Raw genomic sequence first — 16532 nt, forward strand, 5'->3', positions numbered from 1 at the left:
CAGAAAAGAAACCATATCACCCATCTCATTAATTCTGGCCTCAGAAGGGTATGCTCATCACAAGGAGTCAAGACTGTTCAGATTAGCTCAGTTTTCTCTTGGTAGTGCAAGAGATGATATTGTAAAAAAGATCCACTGGGTTTATTTGGCAGTGATGGATGGTTCAGGACTATGCCCAGAGCACTTTTCCATTTATCAGGCAAAGAGACCTCCCAGTGATGGGTATAGTTTTGGGGACTGGTTGTCTAATAGAAATTTTTACTGATAATTGATCTAATCTTCCCACCCCCCCCGCCTCGCTGGAACCAGTCCTTACAGTCATTTCACTGAAACTAATTCCACCTCCATACAGTGCCCTAAATCATTGATTCCCAAGGTCTGCTGTCGAGTGCTGACTGGTCACATGCCACAGGCGCCTTCTTGCTTCTGGCTGCTAAATTTCATTAAAATAACTTTACTGATGTGACTCTTCCACATGAGCAATTGTTGCTTCAGGGATGTTATGCAATGGTGCCTGGCAAGGAGATTTTACTTAGTATGAGGGGGCCCTGCTTTGAAAACCGTTTTGTTTGGATAATTCCTGCGTCCTTTTTGCAGGCTTGTGCTCTTAAGCATGACAGTCACACTTTATAGTATTTTTCCATTTGGAAAAGTCTGTAAATGGTATAAAATGCTTAACTGAGCGTTCAGAAATCTGACTGATCAGTAAGCTGCTTGTAACTTATACTACAGTATGCTTACAAACTTCTGTTAATTGTATGATAAGTCTCCTCCAAATCAACTGTTAGTGGAACTTGATGTTATAAAGTGTGATTCAAATCTTGTTGCAATATATCTCTCCCTTAGTCATTGCCTGGCCGATCTGAAATACTTGGCTTCTTGAATCATTTGTCCGAAGCTGGCCTCTTCATTCCCCGGATGGCTCATATAACCCTTCTCTGAACTCCCTTTGGGCTTTGCTGAGTGTTACAATATGAACTCTTCCTGGATTTGGTCCCTTTCCTCTTGCTGTGCTGAAGATAACTTTGTAGCTGCTTGAATACTAACAAACAACCTCATCAGGGTTGTTGATGTGAATGTACCTGCTGAAGTCCTGCCCTCCAGCCATCTGCCTGCTCTGAAACTTGTTTTGCATCCTTTGGCAAACCACTCATCTTGCATCTGAATTTTTGCCAGTTGAATCACTCATTTGGCTGCACCTTCCAAGACTGCCTGGGATATTTAGCCAAAGGCTGTAAGGCTAATCAATGGTATAATAAAGGGTGTATCCTAATATTTCAGTTAATTTGCAGAGGCAGAATAAGCAGGAGTATGAATGTGGTTGTGAGCCAAGATTTTGCTGGGTTCTTTTTGTGGCTTTGCCATAGATTTGCTTTGGGACCTTGGAGAAGTCCTTCCACTAGTTTTCTTTTGTCTCTATCTGAAAGGAAAGCTAGAGCTTTATGCAGAAGCACTGTGGGTATTCCCTGAATAGACCCACAGGGGGATTTAGATGCCTTATCCTCATAATAAAATCCATATCCTGCACTGGGTGCCTGCGTAGTACGTAGATAATCTCAGGGTGGGCTGATGGATCTACTGGGATGGTAAAGAGTGGCTGGGAATGGCAGTGTGTCTGAAACTCTGTCCTTCTGTGGAGCTCTGGCCCCATTCTGCGAGCTCTGGGAGTGCATGTCCTTGCACTACCAGTGAGAGAGCCTGATCCCCATCCTGTGTTTTCTAGCCTCCAGAAGCAGAGCAGGGCTTTTTCTTGCCTTCAGGGACCTCCATTTCCTGAGTAAGCAGATGTTCATTTCAGTGTTGGAACCTCATGCTTTAGACACAGAGATTAAACTGGCCATCTCCTTTCTAAGCTGGAAAACACTGATTTTATTGTCATCTTCCTTCTCTGAGAAAGATGCAGCAAGTAATGTTTGCCACCTCCATAGGGAATATTATATATCATGACAAGTCTATGAGCTGTTCTGAGTCTGAGAAGGCTCTCAGTCCTTTCTCCTGAAGCCACTCTGCTTTGCAAATGGAGCCAAAAGAATTTTGGTACCATAGGAAAAGACTTTCTAACTGAAGGCAACAACATTTGAGTGGGAAGACATCAGTTCCTATGGGTCCTGCTGGGACCTCATCCTCTAGCTGTGCTTTGGTAGACGTGCCATAGGTAGGGTCAAGGTCCTTCTCAGACTAAAAATAGGGACAGCACCTGATTTCTGACCCATGTACAGGTGAATGCTGGCCTCTGTGGCTCTGTATCACTCAGTGTTTGAATGGCAATATGCTTTAAGGCAACAACTGAAAAGAGGATTTGAAGATCTGACCTTTCCAGAGGGGGCATCAAAGTCCTTTTGTAGTTCTAGTTGCCAGTGCTTCTAAAACATTTGGGTGGAAAAATGGGCTATTGCTTTTTAGGTTAAGTCAACATGCCATGAACAATTGTTTTCATTGAATGTTTGTTGGAAGAATAACTATAAAAAGAATGTAAGTACCTGAAATATAAAGCCAGTTGTGTTCTTAAATTGCTAGGTCACCCAGTTGGGTGAGGTTGAGTGAGTGTATTTGCATTCTAAAATACAGTGCAGAATGATGTGGAGATCCCCTGGTGAGAAGGAACCTGCTCTCTACCTGGGGAGGTACTAGCTTCATTACCAGAAGTACCTAAAACAAGACAATTTCCAGACTTGAGCTGACTCATGTGGATCCTGCTTGCAGGTGTGTCTGCACCTGTGGTGTAGACATGGCCTGGGGCTTGATATGATCAGGGCCTTTAATCAGAGCGGTATTTTCCTGACCCAGTTCTTACCCTTGCATAGTGGTTGGCACCCAGCTCTAAACTCTCATTCCATTGTCTGGTCTGGTCTGGATCTGTGCAGCAGCCACCCCCCAAGTGCTTTCCCCTACATTCCCTGAAACTTTAAAACATGCAAGTGAGGAACCCAGCACCAGCTGTACTCAGCGGAGTATTGATCAGGGAACCTTATTTGCATAAAAATAATCACAATGGTTTGGGCACTGTCCTTCCACTCTGGTTTAGAGAGTTCATGACCTAGGAAGTCATAACTGTAATGTAGTCACAGTCATTTCTGTATCTACAATTTGCACTGCAATAAGATCTAGAGAGCATTGGTGTATGGCTGGAAGAAAAATTTCCTATTCCCAAAGATCGTACAGTCTTACTGCAATGTTTTTCTCTAGCATCCTGTTCTCCCCTGTGATCTTCAGCTTGTAGAGGAACCTTCAGCAGGGGTAGCTGCATTTTGTATATGGCATGTTGCCAGGGTTTTGCTTTCTTAGGCATGCATTTGGGAGTAGGGTGAACTGGCAGTAGATAGCTCTTGAAGCAATTGGCATTTCTGAGAACCTGGGAGAGTTCTCTGAGGCAGAATTTCCCGTAGCTATTGCACACTGCGAATGCCCTCGCGTTTACATGGTCATCCTGGCCTAAGCTGCATTTGTCCCTCCATGTCCCAGAGTTTCTGTCAGGTATTTTGATTCTTGCATTATTCTAGTAAATACCCTCCACTGAAAGGATCCAACATCCAAGGAAGCACTGGGTTTTTTACCTGATTCCATTTTACAGGGTTTGCATCTTTATTTTTTTTTTTTTTTCCCAGAGCTCTTCTGGTTGCTTGTAGAAATGCTGGACTCCCAGACTGTTCCTGGGGACCTCTCATCTGGAAGTTGGCCAGATTCTCCAAGAGGAATCTCAAAAATGCAGCTGAACTTTTGTTCCCTAATTAGGCCAACTTCCCCAGTGTGAGCCCTAGCACTGCACGGCCTGGAGCTCCCCAAGGCCTTATGCAGCCTTTCTCCCGTGCACCCCGACAGGCTGACCGGCAGGGCAGTTATTTTCAGCTTTCTGAGCTTATCTCCTTGCCTTTTGATGACATCTTCTGAAATAGTATTTCTAGTCAGCCATGTTTCCCAGCCTTTCATAGAAGTATCCTGCCTGCTTGTCTACCTTGATGTGGATTAGGGACAATCTCATTGAAAATAATTTTATTAAAAGCTTTTCCTTTTCCACACATTTATTTCATACTTTGAGTGCTTCTGGACCCACCTCAAGTCAACAAAAGGACTGTAGGAGGTGGGAAGGTGGATGGGAAAATGTCTGACCATATGTAGCATAAAGTGGTAGCAAACTTAGAAATGTTCATGCTTAAGAGGGCTGGAGGGGCACTTCCCTATAACTATGGGTTGTGAGAGGATTCTACGTGGTGACCCCTTGTTTAGAGAATCAGATTGTTGTGTGCTGATTCACTGTTTTCCTGCAGGGGAGAGCAGTAACTCTCAGACAGGTTAAGGTGCCAAATCCTGCAAACGTGACAGCTTTCCTCAGGGGTGCATGTCAGCTGACAAACAGCTGGCCACTGTTTTGGGAGAGCAATTCTTGATTAATAGTTGGTTAACTATATTAACTGCTCCTTTACCTGTGATAGATGGCAGAGAATATTTGAAGGCCCCCAAGAACTTCTGTTTCAATAACATTTTCCCTAGTAAAGGAATCCCAGTGACTGTGAAAAGAATTACAGTTTGTGGATGAAATGCAAATCCAGTATTTTCTGCTGAGTATTTAAGACATGCAGAAGTCCTTGGAGGGTATTCATTAAAATCAGATGCAGTATTTGAACCGTCTATGGACATGATGAAGAGAGACAGAAGAGATGGGTTGTTCTTTGCAAAAAGCCCAGACTTGCATAGATCTTGGAATTGATGTGTTTTTGATATCATACATGCTCTGAGGTCAATATAGTTTGTTTTATATGTGGCTGTTTAGGTGCAGTGGGGCCGTTTGACTTATAGCTCTTTAAATGGCAGCAATCAAAACTAATTCATCAGGCCTGGTTGTGGAGATTTGCTTTTCTTCAGTCAAGGGAGCCTATAGCATCTTGCTGGAGAAGAGAATCCTTGAGACTGCCCATACTTCTTTCTTTCCACTTCTTGGTCAATGGATAAAAACAAGACACCTACACACTGTGTAAAATCTCGCAGTGTTTGTATCTTGGAAAAACATAGATTCTATGTATTTTAGGAGAAATATGACACGATAGAAGAATTGTATGTCCTCTGTTGCATGCTTTCAATGTCATTTGAGTCCCTACATCCCTGCACAGAGTGCTCAGAGTTTCAAAGGAGTTGTCAAGTTGATGAAGGTAAATTAATCCATATTTCCAGACCCACCTGAGAATCTGAGGGGCTTAACATGCCCATAATCTGCCTCTGTTGTGGTAGATCCTAAAAGAAACTTTGCTGGACCTTCAGGATTCAGAGACACACAGGATAGTTTCTTCCATGAGGGAAGCAGCATTCAAATGGCACCTTCAGAACTGTAGACGTGATCTGACAAGTAGCCTGGAAATTTCTGCTTTAATGGGGAAGCCAGATTAGAATTCTGCATCTGTCTGATAAGAAAGGGCCTGGAAAACAATAAAGAAGAAGGTAGAGTTTCTACTTTGATGCAGGAGAGATGGAATTCAGGCCAGTCATTTTTCCAAGGGAGAGATAAAATACTGATTATGGATGTATTATCAAAGTTATGGTATCAAAGTTAGGAAGGTGGCCTGAGAAATACTGGAAAAATGCCCTCACAAAGGTGGTGAACTAAATTTCTGTCAGAAAAAAACAAACACAAACAACGAAACAAAAAATTCAGACCATGGCAATTTTCCTTGGAAAAGGGACAATCTGCAGAAACTCAAGTAGAGGAGATCTTCTGGAGATAAATAATGGACGAAACCGAAGTGGAAAGGAAAATCCCAGCAAGTAAGTGATTAGTTGATGCTGTGAAAGAGACTGAGCAGCAAGGGCTGAGAGACAACATTTGTCAGGAGCTGGTGGAATCTCAGTGTTTTGAACACCAAACTGTTTGGATGTATAGCTTTATATTTGGGAATATACATACAAATCTTGCCTAAGGTATTAACAGTAGGTACCAACAAGTTCTGATCATCTAAATCCCCAGTCTTTTTCACCAAAAAGGTATGTTTAAGAGCACATTTGCTGCATTACAGAAGAACAGTGTACTCTATTTTTGTTCTGATCCCTCTGGGGTTGACATTTGTCCCACTTTCTGTCTCAAGCTCTTGCTTGAAGCTGCAAAGTCCCTACCTGTCACCATATTATGGCAAAGCATGGCATTGCATTCTCAATTGTAAATTACACTGAGATTTTGGAACTGTGAAAGTATATGAAGGTAAGTTTATTTACTTGACACAAGTGTATGTGGCATGTGACCTTATTGCAGCACTTTCCAGGCAGCTAACAAAGAAAAGCTATTTCTCCTCAGCTGACAGTTAACATTGCCTTTCCTGTTGCTAGTGCTCCTGTAGGCAATTCAGAAAGAATTACCTGATTTATTGCAAGAGGAATAAAAGACCTGTAGGTGTATGTGAGGTGTTTTTCAGGATCTGACAGACATTCAGGGTTGCCTGGTGTGTATGATCAATGAGAACACAGTATAACATTGGCAAGACATTGGAATCAAACCCTTAGATGCCCTGGGGTCATGCCTTATGCAAAGACTGGGCCAGACATTGTCATCACACTCTGATCTGGTGTGCCCCACTTGAGTTATTTTTGATCTGAAGGCTAGTTTTGATGATGAATAAATTAAATTGCAGGGGCACTGAAGTGCCCTGGACATGCTGCATTTTCCCTCAGCCTTATGGCCCAGGTTCTTTGGTGTCATTTTTGTATTCCTGTGCACCTTTGTGATGAGTTGTGAGGCTGTGTGTCGGAAATAGGTTTGCTGGCTATCAGAGGGGTAGTGTAAGGGGAAAGGGGGTTGTTTGCATGGGAAGCATCTGTGTGGGAAGGAGCGTGGTTTTGATTAGGGGTGTATGTAATGGGAATGAGGATGTTTATGTGGGCATGCACGCCCATATGTGGTGTGTGTTCCCACTTTTTCCTGGGCTCTGGGTGTGTCCAGATCAACTGAATTCAAAATGCTCCTTTTTTGGCACTGTGGCCTCTTCTCTGGTTTGGCATCTTAAGAATCTAGGGGAATCATTTAAAGATCAGAAAACTCCATTCACTTGGGCCCCTGAAGGCTTCACATTCTGTGACATGGTCATTCCAGTCGACTGAGCTCTGTCCCCTACGGATGAGCCCATATAAGGAGGCTGTTTCCTGCGTTTCACGCTCCCTGCCTGTCCCTCTGCCCTCCTGTGCTCCCTTTGCTGAAGAAAGTTGGTATTTTGGGACTGCAGCTCCTGCCTCATTCCTGCTCCCTGTTTATTTTTGGAGGATGACTATTTTTGCTCCTATCAGAGAGCTATGCAGGGTCATACCCCCTCCCTGCAGCAGGCAGAGGCTGCCCCTGGCAGGGTCTCTTAATTTCCCACACTCACAAACAGTGCTTCTACTTCAAGAAATAAACATGCGAGACCCCTACCATCAGGGGTTAGCTCGACTGTCCTCATCTGTGGCAAGAGGCAATTTAGCTTTTGCTCCGCATTGACCCCACCACACATGCAAGGTCCTCTCTGAAGTCAGAAGTCCTTGGGAGTCATCCCACTCATTCACTTCCTTAATAAAAGCTGTGGAAGCCACCTGTGTCCCCACCATTCCTTTGCAGTTAGCATTTTTTCTCTGTTTTGGGACATGTTTTACCCAATCATTCTTTCTCATGATGGTCCATTCACAGATCCCTGTAGTCCATCTTCCCTCACTGGGCACCATCAACTGGGAGCTATGTAAGCTGGGTTCACCTTGCATCTGCTTTTATCCTTGCCTGCCCAGTGTAAAGGCAGTGCTCTACCAAGTGCCTCAGGCTGGGGGAACCAAGCCCAAAACTGTAAATGGCAACGGGCAGCTTCCAGATGGTGGGAATTCATGGCCCCATTTGGAAATTCCCATCATAAGCCCCAAGCTGAATTCCCATTTTCTCTTGCCATGTGGCAGAGTGCCACACAAGACAATGCAAGAAAATAGCAGGGGATGTCTTTAAGCTCCAGATGATCTTCCCCTTTGGATTTCAGTGGTGGCAGTGGTGGGATTCATCCCAACAAACTCTGGAAGAGTTTGGGTATGGATCACTGTGTCTGAACTTGGCATCTATACTCCTATTCTAAGCAGCGGACAAAAGCAAGCTTTTTAGGAACAATTCCTCATGTAAAATAAGATGTCTAAAACATGCTGTCTTGTACACTAGGAAAGGCATAATGTGATACCTCCCACTAATATGTGGGCAACAGTGATGAACAAGTTCCCAGTGAACCCTATTTTGCCAGGAGAGCACACCCTCTGTGGATCAGTCATCTGCTGTATTGTGTGTCCTCCAAATGTCAAAGGCACATAGACCTGAATCTTGACAAGATAGGGTGATGCATCTTTTGTTTACAGACGAGCTTAAAAACCTGTCCTGTAGTTTCTGTCTTCCTTTTATTTTATGACTAAAGAGCATTTTAAACACTACCTCTCAATTATTTTGTAAAGTATTACATTAATGTGTGTGGACCTGGTGTCTCAATTGGCTTGACTTTGGCTTGACCAGAGCTGTCTGTAACATGTCTCTTCTCTTTATTAAAGGTTCCACCACCTAAACCCCCGCGCCGGCAAGGAGGCTGGGCGGATGATCCTGTACTGGCATCTACCAAGTGAGTCCTCACCTCTTTCCTTATTAAGAGGGATTTAGGTGTGGAATAAAGGAACATCACTAGTTGAACCTTGCTGTCACAGACACTGGAACAGTTTTCCTGGGTCTTTCAGATGGTCTTTCTTTCCAAAGTTAATGTAACTTGTTCAAGCCATTTGAAGTATTGCTTTTGCTTGGTTCCACTGGCTAATTGATTTGGAGAGGCTTAGAACTGTGTACATGTCCCTGTTTGCCAGAGGCAAATTGTATTATATTCCTTACCTGGTACAGTGCCTGGAAGGAGTCAAGAGCATAATAAGCATGTTAAATGCAGGAGCTGGGATGGGGGGATTTGACTGGTTCCGTCCTTTCTGGGAGAGTGACACATGACAGCACCACACTGACAAGAGTGCAATGAATACATCAGGATTTAGTGATCAGCCTTGACAGTAAAGGTGAAATTTGTCAATGTTTATGTATGTATAGGGTTATGGTATAATGGAGATGGATGGAGATGGTCAGCAAGAAGAGATGGGAGGAAAAAGTATACAAATTGTAGAATGTGTGTTGAGAAGCCTGATGCTTACATGAAGGACACGTAAGACAAAGGAAGTATCTGGACATGGTATTAGAATGGTATGAAAACTAAAGAACAGTTCAGACTGGGAGGAGATTACTTGCTTTCAAATAGTTGTGGTTCCAAGCTTAGAAGTTATGCTGATGCTGTATTTCATATTCACAGAACTGAAAGGCTGAGCTGTGGAGTGATGTGAGATTGCTTGTGTAATAATAAAAGTCTATATGTCTTAATATATACTTTGGAGGCACTCTGATTTATGAAAAGTTATGTATTTTCTTGTCTGAAACTGAGAATGGATGAGGACATCCAGAAACCTGTTATACAGTCAGTATTTTTTGGGAGGGGAAGAAAGGTGGTCTGTATTCTGGGGTATCCTTTCCAAAAAACAGTACTTTTCTGGGAAAATTATCACTCCATTTGTCTCTGAAAAATAAATAGTCTGGACATCTGGAGACTAGAATAAAGCAAGGGAATTAAGATCTCAGCCTGAACTGCTCTTGCTCTCCAGTTTAACCCTGATAATGGTTATTTTTATAGGCTGGCTGCAGCTAGAAGTTGCCATTGCAAAGGTGCATCCACCTCAGGGTATTTAAAAAGTGCCACCAAAGATCCTGGATCTTTGTAGGATTGTTGGTTTGGTGAGGGACTGCACTGGGGATAATACATATTCAGGGCTGCGCCTAATGTGCCCTGAAGGACAGTGAACAGGTTCCGAATGTAACACCACCTGTGCCATGTGCTATTTTACTATGTTTTCCGTTGTTTGGCATTAGCTTTATCCTATAGGTTTGCAGCAGTAGCTGTAGGTGGTGCTCCCCCAGCATCTCAACTGCATGGATTACAAGACATTGTAGGTGTCTGGAGTAAAGGCTTCTATGACACTGGATGTAGTTCATCTGGAGAAGCAGAACAGGACACAGGATTGCAGACTTTTTGTCTCTGAGAATCTGCACACTGGGATGTGATACCAACATGTGTCCCTTGCTGAATCATGCATGTGAAATGTCATATCTGACAGTGTTCATTTATAATAAGGGGTTTTATTGATTAAATTTTATGAAGAAATTTGTTCTGACTTTCTCCAGGCATATGAGGTACAAGGGTTTTGTACAACTAGTTCCCCTGTCTTTCCTTTCCTGTGTATTCTCCCCAACGTGATCTCTCTTCTTCTCTCCCTTAAAAAAGTCTGAGATGCTGGCCTGTAGGGCTTGCTTTTTGACATATCCCAGGGTAAAGCCTTCATGTGAAAACTCTGAGTCATTGGCTGATGTCATACCAATGTTGCTGTAGCTTTGTTGTTTCTGTTTTCTCAGGCTCTATCTCCCCACAGCTTTTCAACCAATTTGACTCAGTTTGGAAGCCCATCAAGTTAACTTGCTCCAAGTTCACTAGTGTAGATGTAGTTAGAATAACATGCTTCTGTTGTTATATCTGATTTAGGTTTAAGCCCTTTTTTGACAGTGTAACTGAACCTACACTTGGGAATAGTTCTGTTAGAAGTAATTTGATTTTCAGAATTGACAATGCTAAAATCTGATTTTTTTTTTTCTTTCACTTAGAAAGGAAGGATGAACAGAGTGGCTAAAGTTAGATTTTCTGTGTTGTGTAAATATACTGTGGGTCAGATGGAATACTGCAGCCACTTGTGCAATGATCTTGTAGCTATTTATGTTATTCTTTCTCCATTTGAAGTCTTCGCTTTTGGTTCTGTTTCTGACAGATTCAGTCAGTTACGACTGCATAAGTGTTGCCTTTTTGCATGGATGCTTTTCTGCTATATTTCTAGTTCAGAGTCTTATCAGTATGAAACAATCACTTGAAATTGTTCTTTTTATTTCTATTTGGCACATGTTAGAGTAGAATTTAGTTTGTAAGCTGTTTTTCTACCTTTGTGCTCTCTTTTAGTCCCTTACCTGCCCAGCTCATGTCATGCTTATGTAAACTTTTAAATATTCTCACCATCTTGCTGATTATTTCCATCAGACCGCTGCTCTCCCAGACTGTTGCAAGATAGGAAGAGGAGGAGGACTCTTAAAGTTTTCCAACATAAATTATTTTTTAAATTAATTAGCACAGATGGTGTGTGAAAAACAGTATTTTATCATGAGTTCCCATAGCATTTGCAAGTGTCAGATATTGAAATTGCTGAGAACTATCAAAATGATCTATTTTATTCACGTTTTCAAATGCCAAATGTCGGGAGATTACTTTGCACTCCGATCGAACAGTTGTCTTGCTAGGAGTCCCATTTTGTAAATCTGGGTAATGATGAGGACCGCTGTAAGTGTCTGAGCAAACCCCCAGGTCCTTTGCAAACAGCAACTAAATGGCTCAAAGTAGTGACAGAAAATTAATTTCTCCATACTGCCAGGGCCATCTGTACCTGAATCTGCTGTATCTAGTTAACCTGTACTCAGAAGAATCATTCTCTATGAGAAGAGGCGGTCTCATTGCTGTCCCAGCAACATTCCAGTCCCAGTATCAGCAGAAAGGGGACCAGCCGAGAACCTGGGCAGCCACTTGGGGCCTAGTAACCTGCTGAGATAAATAACAGTAATTACAGCTGGGTTTTCCTACGGAAGCAGCTCTCTAACCACTGGATGGAGCCCAAGTGCCATTCTGAAAGCTGTGCTGATGTCCCTAATGACATCAGTGCTGACACTTGTGACAAGCAAAGCAAGCTCTAATGTCAGGTTATCTCACGCATCAAAAGAAAGAAACACAAAGTGCCTGCCAGTGGGGGAAGGAAAAGGAAACTCAGTTTTGCATACTGGTGAGGATTTGATAAAGGAGGGATGCTTCCATGATTCATTTAATTCCAACTTCTTTTGATCTTGTCTCTCTGACTTTCCTCATAGAATTTCTTCTATTTTCCTCTCTAGCAGTATCATAATTTCTTTCCTTCTTGGGTCTCTTTCAATTTACTTGGGTGCTTGATCCCTTTGGTCTTGCAATGAGCCCCCTAAAATTCCTACAGCTCTGCAGGCAGCAGCTGGGGTTGTTAAGGAATACAGCTTGTTTCGGGTAGCCCTGCAAGCAAACACAAGTGCTGCTTTCAGTAGGAAGTCCCTTCCAGTGCCTGCACATGTACCTCATTTCTTCTACATGCATGATGGCAGTTTAGCAACAGGTTGTTCAGCTACAACTGATATTTCCCCTTTCTGACAGATAGGCCACAGAGTTGGAATAATCAAGGCTTGTTTAGGCAAATGACCATGCTGAAGTATTTTGGAACAGAAGTGGCACAGTGTCCAGCAATGGATTTGTCAAGAAGGTGAATATTAAGTGCCTGTAGGAAGGAAGAGGATGCAGTTGGGGTGACCTTTAGAGGAGGGTAACCCAGCCCCTCTAATGGCGTAGATATCATTTAAGGCTCTGAACAGTGGGCAGTGGTGAAATTGCACCCTGGAGCTGGAGGAAAGTTATTTAAGAGATTAAGGGGTTTTATGATTCAAGGTCTCCAGAGATAAGTAAAGTTAAAAACCTCCTGTTTCAAGAATATGGGCTTAAACTATCCTGTATTCTCTCTATAAGAAATGACCCCTGAGAGTGCCTGGTTTTAGAACCTCTAGCAATCACTGTCTTGCAGATGGGAGTAGTGAAGTGCTCATGAGTTTCTTGGTCTGGGACAGAGGGGGAAAGCTTGTGTCATTGCTTCTGTTCTCTACTTCCAATCCAGCAGCATTGTGGTGAGTCTCAGTCTGGGCTTCTCTGTGACACTGCCACATTAGGAGCAGAGCCAGACTCCTGGCTGCATGGGGGATGTCAGCCTTGCTCTGCAGCTTGCAGCCATCTGTGGATGTCCTCAGTGAAGTGAAAAGTATAGGCAGAGAGGATCAAGGCTGCCAGGTGAGGGGGCACAACTTAGAAGGAGACGAAAGAAAAGGAAGTCTGATTAAGTTTTGTCTTGAAGTGTCTGTTTTTGGGTTTGTCCCTGCATTGATCTGCAAGGGAATGAGGCAAGTAATGGCCCCTTGGGGACCTTCAGGACTTTCCTCTCAATGTCAGCCGTCATTTTCAATCACCCTCTCCCTCCCAGCCATTAATTTTGGCCCAGGATCATGGGGACTTGTCCATCTATCACTCCTAATTGACACTAAATGATCTGTCAGTTTATTGATGAACGGCAGGAGTGGAATTGTCACAATATATTTTACTTTCTAACAACTCCTCCTGACAATTTTACCTTGTCCATCTCACTCTCCTCACATAAATCTCCATTGGCCTCTCATTCCTTCTCTGGGGCTGATCTGGTGCCAGCCACCTCCATGCCATCAGCACGCATCAAGGACATCAAGATGGCGGTGAGCTGCAATGTGCAGGTCCAGGGGTGGGTTTTTTCCTCTCTCTCCCTGCCCCCTCCTCTTTTTTTTTTTTTCTCTTTTTTTTTTTTTTTTTTTTTTTTTTTTTTTTTAAATAGGCTGGATGTTCCAGGAATGCTAACAAGCTCCTGTCCTCTTGTCCCTTCATGTCATTGCTGGGGTGAGCTCTCCTTGGTGTTTCTGTTTAGACTCAGTAAAGATAACTGGCAGAAAAAGGAAAGTCCCTAAAAGACAGAAGAGTCACCTGAGAATATCTCAGTACCCTGGCTGTCAACTGGGATTTTTATTCCTTTTAAACTTGCTTAGTATGACTTGCAAGAATTTCCTGCAAGGGGAAAGTGTTAGACTTATGTCCATTTATGTCTTTGCAGTGCTCAGAGGAGCATGGAAAAAGAGTTTTGCTTCTTCTTTTTCCTTCCCCTCCCCCTTTTTTTATTTTCAAGATTTTTTTTTCCATTTTTTATTTTTCTTTTTTTTTTTCTCTCTTATTTTTAACCTAGATTTCTGTTTAATTTTTTCCCAGTTAGTGATTTCTTTTTTCTGGAAAGGTACTGGGCAATGGAAGGTCTAGTAGGATTGCAGCCTCTCGCTCCCCTAGAAATGAAACTTCTGGATGTTCCTGAACAAAAACAGAACAGAAGTGTGGCATTTTTGGTAATGGTCCATGTAAGCTGCTGAAGTGGCAGAATATTCTCAGGGTGAAGTCTCTTTGACTTTTTTTTTTTTATGATTGAGGACAAAGCATCTTCCTTTCTTATTTGTCTGCATCTCCAAGAAATTTCCCAGCAAATTTAGGGGATGCTATTATTGCTGTTCCAAATATTTCTATTTTAAAATAGCAAAACCTTCTTGAAGAACACATGCAATTTCCAACCCTTTTGTATCTGTCATAGCCAAGGCTAAAAGCTTGTCTGGCTATTGTAGGTCCCCTATATGTTGGCTGTAAAGTCTGGCTTTATGCAGTTTACCTATTGAAAGGGACCTGAGATGACTTGGCCCTATTTTCCCCTCCCCCAGCCCCCTTCCCCATAAAACCCCTCTACTATTCTCAAATTCTTAATCCAAGTTCTTAAAATATCTTCATCCAGAAGCTGTTGCTCTCAGATGACAGAACAAGATACCATTCAGTAATAAACACCTAATTCTTTCTACTGTTTTTCATATAAATGTTTTCAGTGAGGCCAGTCATAAGGGAAAGGTCTTTGAACCTCATAATCATGGGTTTGTTCTCTATTGTGAGATTTGGAAAAAACCCAAACAACCTTAAATACATTTTCTGTCTACTTTAGCAGTCAGTTCTTTTCTATAACCATGAGGATCCAGAAGTGTGCTTTTTTCCTGTAAAAGGAAGCTGAAATGCTCCTGTAACCTCAAGAGTAATTTTTTGTGAGAGTTGGGCTTTGTGCTTACTGGAGGCCAAGGACATGATCACTTGGATAGGAGCCCCTGTTCTCAGGGACCAAAGATATGTGGTGGATACCTCTAGAAACTGCAGCGCTGCTTTCTGTTTTCCCACACAGCAGGAATTTGTATTGAGTGTTGTTGTTTTTTCTGTTGCTCAGTGGGAGCTCTGAACAGCTCTGCTCGTCAGTTCTCTACCAGTGAGCGAGAGGGGGAACCCTGGGAACGTCTGGTTCAGGAATGATGCAGTGAGTGGGCTGAGGTTCAGTGATCCTCAGGAGCACTCTGGCAGCTTGTTCTTTTGTGCCAGTTCCTAAAGTCCTGCTTGCCAGAGCTTTCCTCCTTCGTTGTTTCTGTTGAATAAGCCCGCATATTAGGACATGAGGACAAACAAAAACACTTCAGCTGGAGATTAAGTGCCTCTTTTGTATCTATCAAGTCCATTTCAGCTGGAGCTGACTAGCAGCAGTGTGAGATCCCATCTCACAGAGCATTCCTGCTCATCGCTGCAGCCATGCTCTTCCAGAGCCATGCTCTGGGGCAGTGTGTTCAGCGTGCTTCTGACCAGCACAGGCAGCTTGTGAGGGGCCAGAAGGTGGATGGTAGGGCCATTACAGTTTTAAAACGTGTGTGTCTGCCCAAAACTCCGTTATAGTGATACAGATAGCCATGCATTCCAGGGCTAAGAAGTGAAGGGCTGTAAGGTCACATCCTATGTTGAAAATATGGGCTCATAAGCATGCTGAAATCAATGGCAAAACTTGCCTCGATTGTAGGAGATGTGAAGATTAAACTCAATAATTTTGTAAAGGAAAAGCTGGCTTTTCCAGGCTGCCACAAGCCACGAAGAGAGGGTGGATCAGAGCCCTAGAGAAGGTGGAATGGAATAGCTGAGAAGGCACCTTGTGGTGCTTTCTAGCACGGGTAGCCGTCCTAATTTACTTGGTGAATGTGTCTTTTCCTGTACCACAGCAAACAAGCATTGACTGAGACCCAAGAACTATCACTTAGCACTTGTGTGTCATATTGGATGTGTAACTCAGTTGTGCCTTAGGCTATTGAACAAGCTGCAACTCCTAGCTCACCACCCACTCACTGTGGTGATGGGCATTTAAGGAACATTACAGCAAGAAAGTACAACGTCTTTTTTAATATTTTCCCCCTCCTCCCTCAGGCCTAGACCTGAATTACAGTCTTTGCCCGAGAGGCAAAAGGCTTCGTGCCTCCCTGTGGGCTGAGCCAAGCCTTCGGTGTTGAGGTGGGTCATGGTTTTGGATGGAAGCACTAAGGCACAACGCTGGCTGCTGATTTGCTTACAGGGCACCCAGCCTGTCTCTGCCCGCCCTTTGATCGCCCTACTGTCTCCAAACAAAATGCATCTCTGAACATCACGACCTTCTCCTTTTTCCCCTGTTTGATTCTTTTAGCAAGAGGGATGCTTGGAGCGGCTTTCTGGTTCCACGTGATTCGTAGCAGTGGTTGAGGCATGCCAGGAGAAAGGCCAACACACACACGAGCAGACGAGTTTCTCCCGCGCTGCCCTGTAAGATGAGAACCGCCCTCGTTCCGACGGGCGGCGGCGCCCGGGCCAGCCCGCGCTGGGGTGCAGGGGGCCCGGCCTGCAGCGCCGCGCTTGCCCGGCAGGGGGCGGCCGTGGCCGTGG

The 16532-nt window shown here is 43.5% G+C and overlaps 1 protein-coding gene across 2 annotated transcripts in view; it reads left to right on the top strand.

Moving 5' to 3' along the window:
* IFT43 (intraflagellar transport 43) overlaps positions 1-16532 on the top strand; it is a 63716-nt gene that overhangs the window by 7010 nt on the left and 40174 nt on the right. For both annotated transcript variants that reach the window (XM_041472098.1, XM_041472097.1), the window contains exon 3: positions 8521-8588. In XM_041472098.1, coding sequence (XP_041328032.1) covers positions 8521-8588 — 68 coding nt within the window. The remainder of the gene's footprint in view (positions 1-8520; positions 8589-16532) is intronic.

This window comes from Pyrgilauda ruficollis, unplaced genomic scaffold, assembly GCF_017590135.1.
Source record: "Pyrgilauda ruficollis isolate IOZ18807 unplaced genomic scaffold, ASM1759013v1 scaffold28, whole genome shotgun sequence".
NCBI classification, from domain to species: Eukaryota; Metazoa; Chordata; class Aves; order Passeriformes; family Passeridae; genus Pyrgilauda; species Pyrgilauda ruficollis.